We start from the raw sequence: 21,689 nt of genomic DNA, 5'->3' as shown, positions 1-21,689 counted from the left end.
TTTCTCCAGATAGATACACATGCAAAAAGAAAAGATCAAAAGGAAATAGATGATTTCTGAAAATATTACAAGTCCTGAGGAGAAGAATTATACTATAATGACTAGTCATTATAAATATATGGACATTTTCTGGAGCTTTAAGTCTCTTCTAAAAGCAGAGAAATTAAAAACTTCTTTCTTGGTCTTGAAGATAATATCATGTTTCAGATGGTAGAAGAAGCAAAACTAGGAAATTCTATTCTCAATCTGATTCTGCATTTTGGGAGGAAGCAACCACTATATTATAGCTAACAGAGCATTAGGTTACATTGTATTAGTTTCCATGAATAAGGAAGAAATAATCCTGCTCTACTCTGTCCACTGTCATCTCATGTTCTGAGAACCAATTTTTCAGAATTGACATGCTCAAGAGTATCTCAAATAGGGTACCCAGATTAGTGAAAAGGTTCAAGTCATATGTGGCCCAACTGACAAAATGAACTAAGAGTAACATCAAAGGAAAAAAAAAACCTTTTGAACAGATAGAAGAACTCTTCAAATTACTTCATGTAAGAAAGGGATTAAATTTAAACTGTTTTGCCCTTCAGAGAAGAAGAAACAATAGGTGGAAGTGCTTAGGCAAGTTTAGATTTGACATATGAAGAAACTTCTAAAAGTAGAATGAGCTATACTAGGAGATAGATAGGAGATAGAACCCCCACCCCCAATTACTAGAGGTCTTCAATAAAAGGTTTGATTACCACTAGTTATGTATCTTGTAGAAGAGATTCATTTTTGGCAAGGTGGATAGTTGTAATTGGCCCCCGAGGTGTCTTCAAATTCTGTGATACTATAACTCTGTGATTCTGTATATAGGTCAACTATTTGTAATTATAAGTGAATTAAATGTTTGACAATTCATTCAGTGCTTATGTTTCCTAGCATGAGAAATAGCATAATATTGGTAAAGGACTCCTCTTTTGATCCTCTAGAGTCCTAGTTTCAAAACTTTGGGATTTATTCCAATTCATACTGGTTTTGTCTGGCTTTAAGCCTGATCAAAGTTTATTTTGGAGAATGTCTATTTATACACTTGTATACATGTTAAGTCAATGAGATTGTTTGTAATTAGTAAAGGATTGATTTTCTCTTGAACCTTTTTGCTCCATATACTCATCAGATATTTAAAATTCATAGTTGTTTGTAGAATATTCACAATAAATTACGTATGTATGCTACAGGTACCCTAAAGCAAAGATACATAATTTTCATTAGAATGAAATGTTAATTTAAACTTCTAATGTGTTTTCAAATGAAATTAGAACATTTATATCCATGCTTCCAAAAAATAATTACAATTTCCATGTTTCACTGAAAATTTACTGAAGAGAAACTAGGAGTAAGTAACCATTGCCCTGTAATATAGAGAATATCTAGCTACTTCCCAACTATACCACAGGATGTCAGCAGTACACCACCAAAATTAGAAATTGATAGTTGAATTAATGGAATAGTGACTACAATAAATCTGCAGGTTTTTAAAAAATGAAATATGGTATACATAGTAACAATTTTTCTCCCATGCTGAGAAGCATCACAGAATTCTTCAAAGTAAAATGTGTTCAACTTAATCATCTTGACATTAAATATGCATGATCAGTTTTGAGAAATCTTCAGTTATGAATATAAAAATCAAGTTTTATCAATCAAGTATAAGATATTGTTCTAGTTGTTTGAGAAACAATTTAAAAAGTAAACAGTTCCTGCATTCCCCTCTAAACAAAGTAATGCCTCACATCGAATTCTAAGTGCAGAGTCAACAAAAGGTCAGAATAAGATATTCTTCCAACCCAAGTCAAGATAAGAGATGGAAAAGAAAGATCTGTGAGACAGGGAAGGAACCTAGCTTATGGATCCAGATGAAGAAAACACCAGTGATGGGACTAAGTGGTGATGACAAAAGCATCAGAAGCTTTGAGAGATTTCTAGTCAGAGACAGTATGGAGACTGACAACTGGTCAGAAAGTGATGACAGAGGTACCTGTGTGCTGGCACCAACAGACCAGGTGCTGTGTGACAACTCCATTGATCATACCCACTTCTAGGTAATAGTTCAAGGACTGAGGACTTTTACTAAAAGCAACAGGGACCCTGAGGGTTAGTATAAATTGCAATTTGAACAGACCATGGGCCCTTCCTGGGTAAGAAACGGAGTGTAGTCCAAGAGAGTAGTGATTGTACCTCTCCCCAGATCACATAACCTTGGATGGAAAACTTTCAAATCCCTAGCATTAGCTGAAGCCTGGATTTACAAGTTCCTACCAAACATTTAAAGAAAAATTCATCACAATACTTGAAAAACTATTTGATGAAACAGGTAAAGAAAGAGTCCTGCCAAGTTCTTTTTATGATACAAAGATGACTTTGATACCAAAATCATGGAGAGTAAAAACTGAGAAAGAAAACTATAGAACAATTTCCTTAATATTGATTAAAAATTTTCAATAAAATACTAGCAAGGAGATTGTAGGAATATATCACAAAAATCATACAGTATGACCAGGGGAGATTTATACCAGGAATGTAAACCTGATTCAATATTAGGAAAACTAACATAATTGACAATTTCAATAACAAAATAAACAAACAATATATGATTATATCAACAGATGTAGAAAACCCATTTCTATTAAAACACTAGAAAGCATAATAATCAATGGATCCTTTCTTAAAATGATAAGTAATATCTATCTTAAAATAAGAGCAGGCTTAACAGGGATAAACTTGAATCCTTCCCAATGAGATTAGAAGTGAAGCAAGGATGTCCATTTTCAAGACTGTTGAACTAGAAATATAAGCTAAAATAATAAGAAAAGAATTGGAGGAATAAAAATAAGTAATTAGGAAACAAAACTTACTCTTTTCAAAGTTGATATAATTTCATACTTAGAGAAAATCAGAGAATCAGCTAAAAAACTTGTTGAAGCATTTAACAACTTCATTAAAGTTATAAGATGTAAAAATAAACCTACATAAATCATCAGCATTTCTATATACTATCAACAAAACCAAGCATCAAGATATAGAAAGAGAAATTCCATTTAAAATAACTGAAGAATATATAAAATACATGGAAATTTACCTGCCAAGACAAACCCAGGGATTATATGATATAAACAAAATTACAGTACATTTTTCATCCAAATAAAAACAGAGCTAAATAACTGAAGAAATATTAATTGCTCATGGCAGCTCAAGTTAATAAAATAAAATGTTAAGAAATATAGTGTAACTGGTTGAGATTTAAAAGTAAAGCATTAATGATCACAACAATCTGTTACTGGCTAAGAAAGAGTGATGGATTTGATGAGGTATACAATACATAGTTATAATAAATTATGAGCATAATCTGTTTATTAAAAAGGTTAACAGTTCTCAATAATAGAGGTCAATGACACCAGTAACTAGAGATATTTTTGATAGCTAGAGAATACTTTTTTGAAATATTTTCTCCCAATTCCATGTTAATTTTAAAACATTTTTTAAAAAATTCAAATTCTGTTCCTTCTTTATTCTCTTCCTCCCTCTCTGAAACAGTAAGCAATTTAAAATGTGAAATCATTTGAAATAGATCTGTAGTAGTCATTTTGTACAAGAAGACACAAAAAAGGATTATGGGAAGAAAAATAGATAATCTTGATTAAATGAAATTAAGATGCTCTTGTGCAAATAAAACTAATGCAGTCAACATTAGAAAAACAGTGGAAAACTGGAAAAAATTATAGCAATATCTCTGATAAAGGTCTTATTTCTCAAATTTGTAAAAAATAAGAGGTTCTCCCTGGTTGATATTATTATTATTATTATTATTATTATTATTATCATTATTTTATCAAAAAGCATTTTTTAAACTTTTACTATATGTTTGATATTGTGCTAAATATAGGTTCTACAAAGAGAAACAAAAACCACTTGCTGTCCTCAAGTAATTTTCATTCAAATGGGGAAAATAACATGTAAAAAATAGGTACATACAAGATATATATGAGGATATACATGAGTCTACCTCAGAAGAAATATTAGGGCTGAATATGTAGATCTGAGAGTCATTTGCATAGTAGAAAGGATAATTGAAACCCTGAGAGCTGATGAAATTACTATAAACTATTTTATCAAAATAAAAAAGACCTAACTCTGTTAGATCACTCATGATACATTGGCATGATATGGATGAAGGATCAGCAGAGAGAGACTGAAAAGGACTAAAAAGGACTGAAAAGGAACATTTGGACAGATAGAAGGAATCCAGGAGAGAGCAGTGTTAAGGAAACTTAAAGAGAAGAGAATATTCACGATATTGATCCATCTTATCAAATGTGGCAGACCGTTCAGGAAAGATGAAGATTGATAAAACGCCATATTGTTATAGTGGTGAATACTAAATAAGGAAAACTGCAGGTAATAAGGGGTGAGAAATTGTTGGTAACATTTCTAATTAATGTACAAGAATAATCATATGAATTAATATTAAATTTTATGGTCACTTTTTATACTGTTGATTTTCTTGAATTGTTATAGTATATATCTTACATCAAATCTCTTCTAGGCATAAAGAAAATGTGACTCAGATGGAGGAGCCAAAGTAATGGATTTACTTTTGATTTCAAATGATATTTACAGTTTTATAATTTAACAAGTTTGCTGGCTTCTAGTTAGTAAGAAAACTTTTGAATAGAAGAGGATAAATGTAATTAATCTGGAAAATTCATACATGTTGCAGTGATAAAGGCTTTGGTGACTTTTATTGAAAGAAATACTCTGTCACAGAAGTTAAAATAATTATTTCAATTTTGTTTTCATTTAAAATAAATGTCTGCCATCAGAATCAATATTAAGTTCATTGAATCAGTAAAGAATAAAAATCCAAGGGACAGCTAGGTGGTGCAGTGGACAGAGCACCGGTCCTGGAGTCAGGAGTACCTGAGTTCAAGTCTGACTTCAGACACTTAATAATGACCTATAATTATCCCACTGTGTGACTTTGGGCAAGCCACTTAACCCCATTGCCTTGCAAAAAAAAAACAATCCAACACCTTGTAATTAAACTGAACAAAGAATAAGAAAAGCAAAATGATTATACTGAGGGATCTTTGATTTCATGAGTAAGGACACTTCACCTCTGGTTTTAAAAAAAAAATAATGTTTCTATGGTACCTCCCTTGGTACAATTCTTATCTATATTTTTCCAATAATATTCAAGAGCGTGAACTGCCCAAGATTACAGAGGCACTTGATTTTAAAACACACATATACAACATGTATACACATATGCTGTTATAGGTAAAATTAATTTAATGTTATAATCATAAAATTTCTCAAATTTTAAGTTTCCTAAATTGTTAAATTTGTAAAATATTATAAAATGTTAACATATCTGTAACATCTGTTTAGTTACATTTCCTATTTAAAAACATTAAAAATTGAACTTAGTAGTGATGAAAATGAGATAGAATGGAATAGTGAATCGAGTAAGTGCTGAATCTAGTTAGTAAGAACTATGTTCAAATCCTCCTTCATAAACAGTATCTCTGTGACTCTGGGAAATATATATGACCTTTTTCTACATCCATTTGTTTATCTGTAAAAAGGGGTATAATACTAACATCCATTTCACAGAGTTGGAAGGATCAAATTAAAGAAGATAAGTAAAGTGCTTTTGTAAACCCTTAACTGCTATATCTTAACTGCAAGATCTTAAATGGATACTAACACTGATAATTTCATTTTTTTTTTCCTTCAGTGACAGGAAAGCAGTATCTCTTCAATAGTCAGACAGGTGAAGTCATGATGCTGAACTAGTGAGAAAAATGGAAAAAACTACGGACTGTAGTAGAAGATGCTGGTCTGACAAATATAAAGGTCTCTATGTCTTCATGTATCTTTAGATGTGTTTGAAAATGACTTTTTAATAACAAAACTTTTAACAAGATAAAATCTATCTAACTGCTTATATTTTCATGCTTTTGTGTAGTGCTCATGTTTCCATAGTCTGGTTAATTCTTTGATGTAATTACATTAGTGTTCATGTAGAATGGAGGTTAATATTTCTTATTAGATAAATATTTTATCATGGGAAAATGTTAATGGAAAATAAAATGAAAGTTACAGCTGTTTGTAGATGTGATTCTTTTTTAGATTATAATGATACATTTTGGATTCATGTGGAAAAATTAAAGAGATTAAAAATGTGCAATAAAACTTTTCTGCCAAATACTTGAAAAACTGACTCAAAAGTTGATTACATTTATATGGTGCCTTCCAATTCTACAATTCTTTGGTTTGCGATAGAATCATTCAGAAAGTTATTTTTACTTTCTTCCTAATATGCTGAAGGAAAAATCATTTGGTTAATTTGATTAAAGATATTGCATGTAATTGCTACCTTAGATTATTCTCAACTGAGGCTCTTTAATTTACTATTACCATTAGACACTTTGAAAGATATATGTATATTTGTTCCCGGACCTAAAACTGCGAAGTTTTGACTCTTGAAAATTTTTACAGCAATTTGAAATAAGATAGTAATACTCATTATTATTCCCATTACAACCATAAATAATAGATAGGTGTTTACAATCCCAAAGTCAACCACTGACTGTACCTTCTGATATTATTCCCTTCTATTCTCCCTACCTTTCAGCCAAAATGATCTCTTCTCTATTCCTCCTGAAACTCAAATGCATAAAACTCTGTTTTTGATCATACTAATATCAATCCATAAAATATCCTCCTTGATCACTTTTCCTTTTGAAGTCCATCTTTTAAAGTTTAACTGAATAGCCTCTTCCCATTTGGGGTAGGCTGGGGGGATGAAGAGATAGAACTACTGTATCAGGTAGCTGGGATGATGATAACTAAGCTACAAAGAGAAAATGGAGTTATTCGACTTTAAGTTTGCTTCTATCTTCTTTGAAAAGAATCATCTTTGGACTGGAAAGAACACACCAAAATTGATAGGTAGTTAGGTAATATCCATGATAAATAGGAAGATTATCAGGGAATCTTTCCTGGATGAGGTCAAACCAATAAGACCAGAACTACATACTAGGGTAAAGTAAGAACTGGTCCATGTGATCTTGGAAGAGGAATGAGAACCAACATTTATGAAGTATTTATGTGCCAGGTATTCTGCTGCAATGATTCCTTAAACAATACCAAAGGCACAAAAGAGCTCTTATGATCTCCATATTACAGTTGAAGATATTGAGACAGAGATCACATAGCTGAGTATATGTATACAGGAACTGGAACTAGGGTTTTTCTTTTCAGTTCAGTACAAGAGCTCTACCTATTTTATAAAGAATGTGAAGAACTAGGGCAAATTAAATGTCCTAAATTTCAAAATGGAAAAAAAAAAGAATTGAGTCCACAAAGTATAGACCAGTGAGCTTTATTTCAATTCCTGGCAAAAAAGATTATTTAAAAAACACAATGTACCTTTAGATAATGATTATTACAGTTGATCAGATTCCTTGATATAAACTAGTTACTAGCTTAATGTCAGCTTATTCTAGTGAAGTGCTCCACAGATGGTACAGTTTACCATTTTTTTAGATAATTTCTATATAAAAGTATAGATGTCAAAATTTATCAATATTTTCTCTTTTCTAACATGTAGTTTAGTATTCCATTCAAAGTAAATTCCTAATAAATGTTTATTGAATTTAAATTTGCATTTATAGTATATGAACAATTAAAAAATCATCTCATGGCTTTCTTAGATTTTTGCATCTTCAGAGAACTTCTTATAGGGCAGGTAGTTGGCTTAGTAAATAGAGCTCTGGATTGAGAAGGACCTGCATTCAAATTCAGCCTTAGATACTTACTAGCTATATCATTTATGCTCTATTTGCCTTAATCCAGTGGAGAAGTAAATGGCAGCACTCCAATATATTTGCCAAGAAACCCCAAATGGGGTCACAAAGAGTCAAACTTAACTAAAGAACTAAAACAGAAATGAAGATCTTATAACAGAATTATCAAATAATTGAAATTTATCTTTGATGTCCTTTTCCTCCATCTGATAGGCATTGATACCATCCCTCAGGTGACCTGGTTCTGCACCACCAAGTCCTATCCAACCCTGTTCCATAAGGACAAGGCCAGATACTACAGACTTTGTCTCCTACATTCTTTGCTAAAATCCTACATACATTGTGTCTTATTCCCTCAGGTTCCTGGACTCCAATACTTGATAACTAGATAACATGATAAATGAATCCTTGTTAATTTTTGATATTCATTATTAATGAGAGATTGACCTTTAGCTGGTGTATATTTTAACAGTGTCTTTCTGAATATGATATCTTTAACTAAAGGAAGAAATATATATAGTACTTAATAACAATATAATCTCAGTGATATGATCATATCTTTCATGTATTGAATTCCCCTAACCTAGCATACCATCTCCTATTTTTATGCCCTTATTTAAACTGTTGACCAAACTTGCAATATATTCTCTCTTCATCTACTCTCTTAAAAACTTCAATTGTGAGAATGGTTACATATATACGTGCACACACACACACACACACACACACATACACAAATGCACATTCTTTGAAGGCAAGGAATTTTGTATCCTCAACACATGTCGAATATGGGTACAAGGATGCTTAAAAATATATGAATAGAATTGATTTTGTCTTCCATTTCACTCTGTTAGTATAGATCTAATCTGTATCTCATCCTTTCTCTATACCTTAAAGGATATTTGGAAAAAGAGGGATTAACCTAAATGATAAAGTCAACAGCATCAAATTATTTTTCCCCCCCAAAATAGCAAAAAATTCTTAGTACTGATTATACAATTTAGAAATATAATAAACCTTTGAAAAACATTTATTTGATTTATTTTTATAAATTTATAAATTTTTTATAAAATTATTAATATTTATCAATTCTGAAATCCAGAAAATGTCTATGTCTAGATACAATTAAAAGGGAATGATATTAACAGGGAAGAAAAAGGAGAGCTATAAAATTGTGACATCTTCACTTGTGCAACATCATTTTCCTCAAAAACTTAGTCATTTACCAAATTTTGCTATTTCCATCAATACAAAAATCTTTCACTCTTTGCTTTCTACTCTCAATCTATTAGCATCTCCTGCCTGGACAACTGCAATAGCCTCTTTATTGACCCTTCTGACTCAAGGCTGTCTTGCAGCTAATTCAAACTTTGTATTATTAAGAAGCAAAGACTGGGTTGTGTATGGAGGACATGGATTTAATAAAGAAGAGGCTGTAAGATGCCAGTTAATTGTTCCTTCCTTTAACAAATTCGGATTTCTTTTTTATTCTTAGCTAACATGCACCATCTACTGGATTTGTAAGGAGTTGCTAATTACTGTTTTATGTACATGAGGTTTATTTTGCTTAATACACTTTTTGTAAAATAATAAATTATAGAAAATTTTTGCTTGAAAAAATAAGCAATGGGAATGGAAATGTGTAGAATAGTGTTTTGTGTGTGTGTGTGTGTGTGTGTGTGTGTGTGTGTGTGTGGTTGTGTGTATGTGTATAACATTGATCATTACATCTATTCAGTGAATTAGCTTAAATATTTAAAAATCTAACCAAAAACTTTTAAATGTAGAAAAATTGCTAAAAAAAAGCTTTCCTCTACTTAAGTTTTAACTAAGAAAGCTAGAAGAACATTTGGTTATTTAATTAAATTCTCAAAAAAGATAAAATCTTTTAATTGTCTTATGTTTTTTTCAAAATCTAATTTTGTTGATCTTGTTCAGTCAACCTTTTCTAATTTTGAATGCATTTACTTCTCAAACTCTCCACTGTGTTAAAGAAAATGAATGTTTAATGAAGCATTGTTAAGTCCTTAACAGTGCACCAATGCATTGTTCTAAGCTTTGGGGATCCTTGACTTCTAGGAGCTTTGGCAAATAACCACCAGTGATATATGAGTTTGTCTTAGTTTTGGTAAAAAAGTATTAATAACATAATTTTCTATCAAATTTGGAAAAAAATTTATATATATATATATATATATATATATATATATATATATATATATATATATATATATATATATATACCAGCTAGTGACATTAGCTTTGATTGATGGTTTTCTTTCATAATAAACTTAGGTCATTCTTCAAAACTTATATGTCATTTGTAAACTCCTCAGCAAGGACAATAAAAACTCAAAGAAAGTTGCACTTAGCATGTTCCAAGGATATTTTCTTCCAGCTCTCAAGTAGAACAGCTTCCTGCACTGCGCCCCCCACTTCCCGCAGTTGGGAAATATGAACATCCTGTCATCATTGAGAGCAGAGTTGATTGTCAGAGATTTGATAGGATGCCACCTGGAGCAGGAAGGGAGTGGCTGGAGCTGGGAACATGGACTCTAGCTGAACCCTATCATCAATGCTGGTATGGGGCATGCATACCAGGACTTTTAGAATTTTTTCTAAGGATTCAATTTTTGTGTTATTAAATTGTCAATAAAGTTATATTGCTTGTATTGATGATTGTTTTCCTATTACTGCATTGTCATCGCTACCAAGTAACATGAAAAGCAAATGTCATGTTAATGAAAATACCATGCATTACACCTTTATGTTTAGGAAAACATTTACTTCTTGCTTCAATTTCCTATAATCTCTGGCTTTCTTGATGCTTTTACTAGAGGTCTTTCTTTATAAACCCACTTTCAGTGAATCTTCTTTTTATGTATCTCATGTCTCTCTCTATCTCATTCTTTTTCATGCCTGTATCAAGAATCTCACATTTAAATGAGGGGAAACAACATACACATGTCCTCTTGAAGGCAGGGATTGCTTTAATTTTTTCTTCAGATCTTTAGCACATTAACACAGAGTATGGCAAACCTCATCCCCTTATTCAGGGATACAATCATAATATATGCCATGGCAATGTTTATGAATATATTTGACTCTCATTTCTGGAGTTTGGATCATTCCTTGTTTTTCTTACATTTTTGAAGAGGTTATCATGGAGTGATGTCTTGACTTATGGGTGAATTGGATTTAAGGGAGGCAGACTTGCACAATCATCGGAGTCACTTTCCCTTCCAGAATCATCAAAGTCCAGTGACAAGACAAATATCAAAATGACTGAGGATGACCAGGGATGCAGTGGATGGCCTTGAGCATATTGAAGTACTCCACAGCACCTACTTCAGTTCCCTTCACAGTCATTGAAATGAATTGTTCTCATCTGCCCATTCTCCTAAGGAAAGTCTTCACATGCTTGGGCTAGATACCCCCTTACTCACCAATGGGTTTGAGGTTTGTGGACTACTCTCTGATGAGATGGTTTACCTTGTAGGTGTGGTTACTATGCATGCTCTTAACTTCTTGCAGTCACAGGTGAAAGTTAAGTGCTAAGTAGAAAAAGATGGATAAGCAATCCTGAAAAGGAGTTCCTCAGCAAGCCCTCACATCAGAGGTGCTAGCCCTCTTGAACGCATACACCCCAGAGCATTAGAGTTATAAAGAAGCAGTATGAAGGCAAAACTTTTATCCATTTGCCCATGTGGAAAATTTTCATAAAAGAGAAGCATATTTGTGTATTTGTGGGGCAAAAATTGCTGAATTTGGAAACAAAATAATTGGGTTCATCTACTGCTTTGATTATTTGGGAAAGATATTTGAGCTCTCTCAGATCTCTCACCTGTAAAATGAGATATGGAATATCTTTTTGCATCCTTCTCTAAATTCCTGAGCAGTAAGGACAGAGTGTTGCCAAGAGTTGTCACATTTCTACTAATTCTCTATAATATCTGCTGCTCTTCCTGATTTACTTAGCTTTGTTTCTGGTCCCACTTATTATTGGTACTTATAGCCTTTTCATAATCCAGACTTCTGTTCTTTTTAAAATGTCTCTTTCAAAGTCCTCATAGAATCATAAACTTTCTGCTGAAGTGACCTTCGAGGCTTTGTATTCTGACTCTAAATTAAAACATGAATCCCTTACTAGTTCAGGCTCACAGGAAGTTCAACACAGTGCTTTTTTGGTACATGTTTATGTAATAATATTTGGGGATTGATTCCTAAAATCTTGCAGCAGCCTCATATAGTTTCTCTTTTTGCATCCTCTCTATTTCATGTATTATGTAAATCTGTATGAAATCATTGTAATGAGCATATCACTCAGTTCCCAAAAGTCTACAATGGCTTTCCTTTGTCTCACAAATGAAGGTCAGATACCTTAGCAAGACCTTCAAGATCATACGAATTCTAACAGCGATATTTTTCTCCAGTCTTATCTCATACAATTTACTTTCAAGTGCTTTTGCCTAGCTCAGCCAAAGCAGTTTATTAATTATCCACCAGATACACCTTGCACTATTGCTTTGCTTTCTTCAAGAAATATCTCCTGGGAATTTTATCTGGATGAACCAAATGGAAAAAAGCTTTCTCATTTATAATTTGTACAATTGGGATGGTATGGTCCTTGAAGTCAGGGAACACAGCTTTATTTTTTTAATCTTGATACCCATTATTATCCAAGAAAACCAGTTAATTTTGAATATTAGTTATTTAGTAAATGCTTATTGAACTAATAAAGGAACAACACATTGATATGTTAATCATGTAGTGACTTTTCATTCCAAGTTTACAAGGAAATGTTCAGCAATAAACTAATCAATTTCCTCAGCTATGCATTCTGAATTTTAAAGTTTATATATCTTATGGATCTAAATGTAATATTTATTTTAGTTATAATACAAAGGAGGAATAATTTGAAATTGCTTGATGGATGTCATTTTTCTAACTATGTTAAAATATTTAACATGTTTTCAAGCCTACAGGCAGTAGTAAAGAATGGGTAAGAGATATAAATTCTCTTCATGCATAAGGGAATCTTAAACACAGTACAAAGTTTTTCATAGTGAAATAAATTTATCAAATGATATGATTTACAGGTCATTTCTACTCTAACATTCCTACTACTTGCTTGCCAGTACTTGGATCATATTAAAACCATCTGTTATCCTGCTGGTGTTAACTAGGATTCAAGCATTTTTTTACCAATTTAAACTTCAAGACCATTAAAATATTGCAGAAGCAGTAGAAAAGTGAAGGGGAACAAAGAACTTATAAAAAGTAAAATTGAGCTAACTTCTTAATGAAAAATATTGGCCTCTCTTCATATGTAGCAATGCATCCAAAATTAAATAGTTTTATATGAACTCACTTCATATGGTGTATTTTAGTTAACATTTTAAATAGAATAGCACATAAAGGCATTATGTTAATTTTTTAAAAGTATTGTTTCTACCAGATATAAAATTGTTTCTAAAACAATAGTTGAAAAAACTTCTAAGTTTAATTAAAAAATTAGTATTTTTCCCAATAGTGCCTAAGTATATGAAAGTGAAAATCAAAGTTGAGATTCTAAATATCATCCAGAATTTATAAGAATTAGCATTTATATAATTTTATAATTTATAGGTACTATAATATCCATCTGAGGAATACATTTGAAATTAAGAATATAATATAAATGTAAATGGTTCATATAAACTCACTCAATTATGAATTACCTATGCAAAAAAATTGGGGGCTTATATTTACCATGTAACTGCTGAGAGATCATTGTGCCAACTTCAGCCATTGTGGGAATCATAAATATGAGTAAAACAAACTTCCTGCACTCAGGAAATTTACCCTCTGGTAGATCAGATGACATATAAAAATAATTCTACAAGACTATTTGTAATCAATATAAGAAGGATTCAGAAGAATATTATGAGGGGAATATAAAACAGACCATCAGGACAGAAGGAAGAAATAGATGCAGAGCTGAGAAAACAGATCATGAACTTCAGAGAAAAGTACCATATAGTAGTGATGGAGGACTTTAATTATCAACATCTTGAATTCTGTTTTCTGTGAAAAAACAAAATGTCTGGTAAATTTTGGATTTTAATCAATACTAATTTCACTCTTTGGAATGAAAAGGAACTGTTCTTTAGGATTTAATTCTGACCAACTTGTTGCTGAAATAGAAACAATAGAAACCTTTTGGGGGGATGGGGGATAGGAGATCAAATTCATCCTCAACCACTATATAAAAGAATTGTGAAAGAAAAGAGGAAAGACATAAATTATTTGAACATACCATAAATATAGGGAATATGACTTTCAGAATGTTTATAAAAATAGAAGTGCCTACCTTGGATTTGATGAGCTAAAATTCTAAATTCTAATTGAGCAGTTGTCACCAGGTTTGAATAACTTGCATGTTAGGATACTGAAAGAGGTCAATCCCTCAATCCATTTTGAAAGATCATTAGGAATGGAAGACAAATAGTATCATTGGGAAAGAGTACTAATTTTCAGAAAAGGGGGAAAAGTTCAAAAATTTGTAGACTATAGTTCAGTGACTTGGCTTCAATTTCTGGAAAAATAATAGATGTCTTATTCAAGGGGTAATGTGTGTACATTTAAAAAGCAAAGGAGTCATCATGGTTTCCTGAAGAATATGCCATGCAAAACAAACCCCATTTGTTTTTATGACAGAGTAAATAGATTGATGCATTCCAAGAATAATACTGTAGACACAGCATACACAAATTTCAGCTAAGCATGTAACAAAGTCTTTCAAAAACCTTGCAGATATGATATAAAGATGTAGGCTAGATTACAGTGCCAGCATAGTAGAGAAATTCAGATACTGGTCAATACACATTTCTTAAGCACTTCTTATATATCAAACATTTTATTAAGATCTAGGGATACAAAAATAGGGCAAAACTGACCTTGCATGGGGAAGACAATTTGCAAATAATTATGTGCATCCAAGATATAGTTTCTGTTCTTTGTTTAGAAGAGAACCAATGACATAATAGAATGATATCTAGACTTAGATATGAATTGGATTTAAGTGAGGCAGAATCGCACAGTACCAAGTCTCATTTTCTTTTCCAGAGGCATTGAAATCCAGTCATATATATTCTAAATAGAAGTTAATCTGAGAGAGAAAATTCTTACTTGAGCATAGCAATTTTAGTCTCTGTAGGCAGGAGGCCTTGAAGAGGTATGAGAGTGGAAGCAAGAAAATTATTTATTAGTAATGCTGCTACAGTTCAGACTGGAAAATAGAATCTATTGTAATAAGGGGATAGAAATAAAATAAAGATGTGGAAAGCATTGTAAAAGACGACTGAGTCAGTCTTGATTACAGATTATCTGGTAGGGGGGCAAAAAAAAGTCAGAATCTTTGAGAAACAGATGTCAGGAAAGACATGAATTAGTTCAATATTTCTTTTTCTAGGGAGAGGGCTAGATGAACGATGAATTCATGTTGAATTTGAGGTGTCCACTGATAGGTTTTATACACACACACACAAACATACACACACACACACACACACACACACACGTGTTTAGATGAAGAATTAGCTTTTCTATAAATTCTATGCTGACTTTTATGTAACCCCACCCAATATTAAAATTGACTTTTGTATATTTTTATTTGAAGAGTAATGAGCATGTTAATGGTCAAAAATACTTCATTTTCAGTGTTTTCTTGAATAGTATTTGTCTAAATTTGGCTTTTACTCTCTCTCCCTCCCTCTCTCTTAGCACTGGCTAATCTTGACCATCCTTTTTTGTCATTTTGTCATTTTCCAAATGTCAGTAATGAATAATTTTGTTTCTGGAATATTTTTTTAACTGAGGACAATATTTAAAAAAATATTGCCTTTTTAATATTGCTAATTTATTCCAGATTTTAATTTCACAGGTTTGTGTGGAATTTAGGAAGCTTTTCATTGAACAAATGAAGAAAGGAATATTTAGTAGCACTCTGCTATTAAGAATAAAATGATTGATTTTAATTACCTTGTTCTGATTTTTTCTATTTAATTCTTTTTGGTAGATAAATGGATACACTAAAAAAGTTGATGAAACTGACTTATCCCAAGTCCTAACTACAGCTCCAAAAAAAAATGAGCCTAGCAAACAAGATCTGATTCAGTCAAGCTGACATAAACAGTTCACTTATGCAATCAAAAGAGACCACAATAAATTGACGATGGAATGAACTATGAAATCAGAAAATGGGACATTGACAAACTATGATACTTTGTTTTATGTTCTGTTCTGTCCTACTTGCTTGACTTCATTAAAAAAATAAAAATAAAAACCACCACCCACCCTTACCCTCCCCCACAATCCCTTCCCCTGCTCAAAAGGCCTATGATTTGATCTGGGAATTACTCAAATAGTTCAAATACTCAAAAATGCTGAAATAAACAGTAGGAGAAGATAGAAAAGGGAAGTATAGAAGTCACTCAATTCATAAGTAGGATATTCTACACAGTTTTCAAGGGGAAGGCAAACTAGAGTCATCCTTATTGGGAATGGTTCTGATTTTCTAGATAAGATTAATAGAGGTAGTTGACTCCCAACTGGCTGTAGTTGTAGAGCTACACTGTGAGCAGTGGACAAAGTTCTGCTCCTGAAGTCAAGAGGACCCACTGAGTTCAAATGCAGTCTCAGACACTTACTATCTGTGTGACTCTGGGCACTTAACCTTATTTGCCTCAGTTTCCCTTTTGTAAAATAAACTGGAAAAAGAAATGGCAAATAACCCTAAATGGGGTCATGAAGAGTCAGACATGACTGAAACAACTCAACAACAAAAAAGCCAACTGTGACGTTCTCTGGCCACTCAGAGAGTTTCCTCTTTTCTTGCAGTGTGTTTGTAGTGGAGCTTTTTCATACTTTGGGTTCCTGACTTTTTGTTGAGATGTCTAGAGTGACTAATTTCAATAATATAAATACACATCACTGTTAATAAACAATTATCTTTTGTTATAGAAAAGTCCTTGTTGCAATTTTTCTACACTATCCATACTATATACATATATATAAATATATATATTCAGACTTCATATATATATGCAAATAAGCACAATACACACCAATACACAGTTTTAATGTAATGCATAATATAAAGTGTATATAAAGATTTAAACTATATATATATATATATATACTCTATATGTATGCAGAACTTTTTCTACCTATATATTTATTGTTCTTTAGCCATACAAACAAATTTTCATGGGCTAATAGGTTCTAGTTCTAGAACATGCCTGTAATATGAAAACACGTACATGGTAGAAGAGAGTATGTGTGTGCATGCATGCATATGTGTTTGTGTTTTCATATTTCATATTACAGGGTGTACTGGAGCCAGTTAAAGCTGATTGTAAAATATCCAGTTTGAATATTTAAAGTTTGGGAAATGTCAAACACACCAAACTGGGGTGTGATTTATTCTTTTGCTGGTCATCTGATTCTTAAGAAAATGTTGGAGCAAATGCTATAAATGCAGATTAAATTTAAAATAAGTCATGTCTTTACTGAGAACCACTTGTTAAACATTTACCAGTACACCCTCATGTACAAATGTATTTTCCCCTCATCCCAATGTGGATCAGCAGATTCATTTGGCAAGGGAATTTTCAGAGGTTAACAAATATGTACAAAGCAAACTACATAAAGAATAAATTGTAGAAAACTGACAAAGAGGCACTGGTATTATGAGTAGTAGAGAAGTCTTTCTGCAGAAAGTGAAATTTTTTGCCACTTAAAAGAAGCCACGGAGGTCAGTAGCATGATCTGAGGAGGGACAGCATATTATTATTTTCTGATTGATACTTTTCATGAAATAAATGAGACTTTTCCCTAAGTTGTCTGCTTGTAAATGCAACCTCCATTTTTGAATAACACGTAATTTAATAATTTCCATAAAATATTAATAACACTTTCAAAGTATGACAAATTTTAAAAAAATAGCAAAATCAACCTTTAGATCCCTTGTAACCTACTATCTCCTGGGTTTATTAGCTGCTAAACAATTTGGTTTAGTAAACAACTGGGGAAATGATTGACTTGGGTAATAATCTAGTCAATTTATGAGTACCTCAGTTCATGGATAAGATAAAATTGCAATATTTAGCCCCTGGTATATAGGCATAAAACAATATTTCAAGACATCTCACATTTTTACTCTGCCCATATTTAAGTACTAAAAATTAATATTTGAAACATGACAATTGCCAGAAGAAAGTATTACTATCATTACTGGTAAAAATGATGTCTTATACTTTTTCCTTCAGAAGAGAAAATATCACTTCTCTGAATGCCTAGGTAAAAGATGCCTAAGGGAGTAATTATTCTAAAATTATGCTGTGTCTTTCATCTGAATCAATCAGAGGCTTCATGATTCTTTCTATTCTTTTGTCATAAAGAAAAACATAGAAAATTGAAAAGTTGAAAATATATGGCAGTAAAATATCAAGAGTTAAAAGAAGTCAAATGCAGTTTTACTCAAGCAACATGAATTGAACTAATAAATATGAGAACAAAATGCAAAAACATTCAATTTCTAAAGATTCATAAGACCCAGCTTGAAGATTTCAGTGAATAATTACGTACAATTCAGGAGACCAGAATTTTTCCTGTTGAAGGTGACATTATTAGTTAAAAAATCACCACCACCCTGGAAGGAAAATAAACCAAAAAGAATTAAATAAATGCAAACCCATAAGGAACCCTATAACAAAATAAGGTCAAAATGGGTTCAGGATTTAGATATAAAGGTCAACACCATAGATAAACTAATAGACCAAGAACTTATCAATCTGATCTATGGAAAGGGGACAAATTTATAACCAAAAAAGTAAAAGAGTACATTGAATGATTTTGACTACATTAAATAAAAAAGGTTTTGTACTGCCAAAATTAGAAGGAAAGCAGAAAACTGGGAAACAATCTTTACAACTAGGGAGTTCTGATAATGGTCTAATTTCTAAAATATATAGAGAACAGCATAAAATTTATAAAGCTGAAAGTCATTTCCCCATTGATAAATGGTCAAAGGATATGAATAGAAAGTTTTCAAATGAAGAAATTAAAGCTATATGTAATCATATGAAAAATACCCAAAATCATTATTGATTAGAGAAATGCAAATTGAAACAATTCTGAGTTATCTCCTAACAGAAATAAGATTGGTTAAGATGACAAAAAGGGAAAATGATAAATGTTGGAGAGGTTGTGGGAGGATTGGGACATTGATTTATTTGCTGGTGGAGTTGTGAACAGATCCAACCGTTCTGGAGAGCAACATGGAATTATGCCCAAAGATAAATGAAACTATTCATACCCTTTGACCCAGCAATTCCAGTTGTAGACTTATACCCAGAAGAAATCATAAAAAAATGGGGAGGGGAAAGTCACATATGTTCCAAAATATTGGAAGCATCTCTTTTTGTAGTGGCAAAGAATTGAAAATTGAGGGAATGTCCATCAATTGGGGAATGGCTTAATAAACTGTGGTATGTGATGGAAAACTATTGTTCTATAAGAAATCATAAATGGTCAGACTCTAGAGAAGCATGGAGGGATTTACAGGATCTAATACTGAGTGAAGGGAGCAGAACCGAGAAAACAATGTACACATTAACAACAACATTGTGAGATGATCAGCCTTGATGTATGCAGCTGCTCTCAGAAGTTCAGAGAACTAGGACAATCCTATTAGACTGGCTATGGACAATGCCGTCCTCATCCAGAGGAAGAAAACAAAACACCGCACAACACAACAGAACAAAAAAAAATCCTTCAGAATACAAGAAATGGTCCATTTACTTTTTAAAAAAATATCTCATGCATTTCTTTTTCTTAATCCTAATTCCTCATACTGAAAATGCCTAAGCTGTAAACATGCTTAACACAAATATGTAAGTACAATATTAACCTGTTTGTCACTTAGCAGGTGGGTGGAAAGGGAAGGTGGAAGGAAATTATATAACTCAGAAATATGCATAGGCATATGATAAATGTTAAAAAAAACTTTCATAACGTATTTGGAAAACTAAAACAGCAACTAAAAATAAAATTTAAAAAAACCTTAAGGAAAAGAAGGATCTCTTTCCTGAAATATTCCAATATTTACTCAGTCATTTAATGTTTATTGAGCTCCCACTATTAATTAAATACTGTCCTAAGAGCTAGGGATACTAAAAGCAACCCTCAAGATGCTTCTGATCTAACGGGTGCTTCCCACAGAAATGATCTATTTATTTTGTATACAGTCTCCCTGGAGAGAATAGAAGTCCTTGAAGACAGGGACCATTTAGTTTTTGGTTTTGCATTTTAATATGGTGCTTGGACATAGTAGGTGCTTAATTAATTGCTTGTTGATTAATTGATTAAGAACTTTTGCCTTCAATCATGAGTAAAATTTCAATGAACCTTTATTAATATTCAATGAGTCAGGTTATCAAATGGCATTAATTTCTTTTGAAGCAAAATAAGGAAAGATAAAATAACATTTCAGTTGTTTCTTCCTTGATAGCTCTCTGACTCTTCTAAGGGCTAGAGAAAGCAAAGGAATTCCATATAATTCCATTTGCTTATTTTGGTCTATCAGAAATAATTAAAAAGAACTTTTAAAAATATAAACTGACTTTGCCTAACCTTTTTAATAGGGTCTTCTAAATCATCAACAATGTTGGATTTTGTTTATTTTCAAAAAATTTAAAATATCAACCTTTAAATATAAGTAAAATTTTCCTGATTAAAGACTGGGGTATGGGATGATTCCAGAAGAGGTAATATTATGACCCCAGAGCTTCATGGTGTTTTTAGTAAAGGTTCAAAGGGAAGCCCTCAATAGGTTTTCTAGATTTTGTTACTTTGAGAGGGTGATTTGTTGTTCCCTGCAGATCCAGGAAAGAATCAGGATAACTGGTTTCATACTTAAATTAGAAATGCTACCAGCTGGGTGAATGACTATGGAAAAGGTTGTGATGCATTGATTGAAAAGACTTCTATGTTGACTATAACGATAATCTTAGTAAGTCCAGCTAGCAATTTTTTTAAAGATCCTGATGCTTGATATAAATCTCTGCTCCCTGGACAGCATCATATGCATGCATGCATGTTTGTATGTATGGTCTTTGAGAATGAAGGACAAAATATCATATTATATATGTGTGTGTGTGTGTGTGTGTGTGTGAATGTTAAAATATTACTTTTTTTAGGACACATTCACTTTTAAAGAATTAGACCAATTGTTTTCACCTAAATAAACTTTTTAAATGAAATAGAAAAGAACAACTTATGAATAGGCACAAAGTAGCTTATAATTCTTTTTCACAAATGGAAAATAATAAATAAAATGCTTTTTTTCAACTTATTTTGTTCAGTGAAAATCACCATGCAAAGAAGATAAATTTAATGTTACGTTCTTTGTGAAATATAGCATTCTAGCTTCTGGAAATTGGTCTTTCTAAAGAAATTTATGATCTTACTGAGGCAATTATACTTGTTTTCATAGACTTTAATTATAATATTAGTAAGAACATGAGAATATGTTCTATACTCAAGGGAATCTCCAGCAAAGGATTCTGAAATGAGATGAGGGAGAGATTATTACCAAATATAGAGATCAGGGAAGACTCCATTGAAGAGGGAATCTTTAAATTAAACCTCGAGGGGCAGCTAGGTGGTACAGTGGATAGAGCACTGGCCTTGGAGTCAGGAGTACCTGAGTTCAAATCCATCCTCAGACACTTAATAATTACCTAGCTGAGAGGCCTTGGGCAAGCCACTTAATCCCACTGCCATGCCAAAAAA

At 32.1% G+C, this 21,689-nt stretch overlaps 1 protein-coding gene across 3 annotated transcripts in view; it reads left to right on the top strand.

The window, feature by feature from the left end:
- Positions 1–6,106, top strand: part of LOC141493124 (cadherin-related family member 4-like) — a 110,797-nt gene extending 104,691 nt beyond the window's left edge. For all 3 annotated transcript variants that reach the window (XM_074194036.1, XM_074194037.1, XM_074194038.1), the window contains one exon: positions 5,780–6,106. In XM_074194036.1, coding sequence (XP_074050137.1) covers positions 5,780–5,838 — 59 coding nt within the window. In that variant the 3' untranslated portion in view covers positions 5,839–6,106. The remainder of the gene's footprint in view (positions 1–5,779) is intronic.
- Positions 6,107–21,689: the final 15,583 nt, after the last annotated feature.

This window comes from Macrotis lagotis, chromosome 7 (assembly GCF_037893015.1).
Source record: "Macrotis lagotis isolate mMagLag1 chromosome 7, bilby.v1.9.chrom.fasta, whole genome shotgun sequence".
Lineage (NCBI taxonomy): Eukaryota > Metazoa > Chordata > Mammalia > Peramelemorphia > Peramelidae > Macrotis > Macrotis lagotis.
This window is presented reverse-complemented; position numbering and strand designations above follow the sequence as displayed.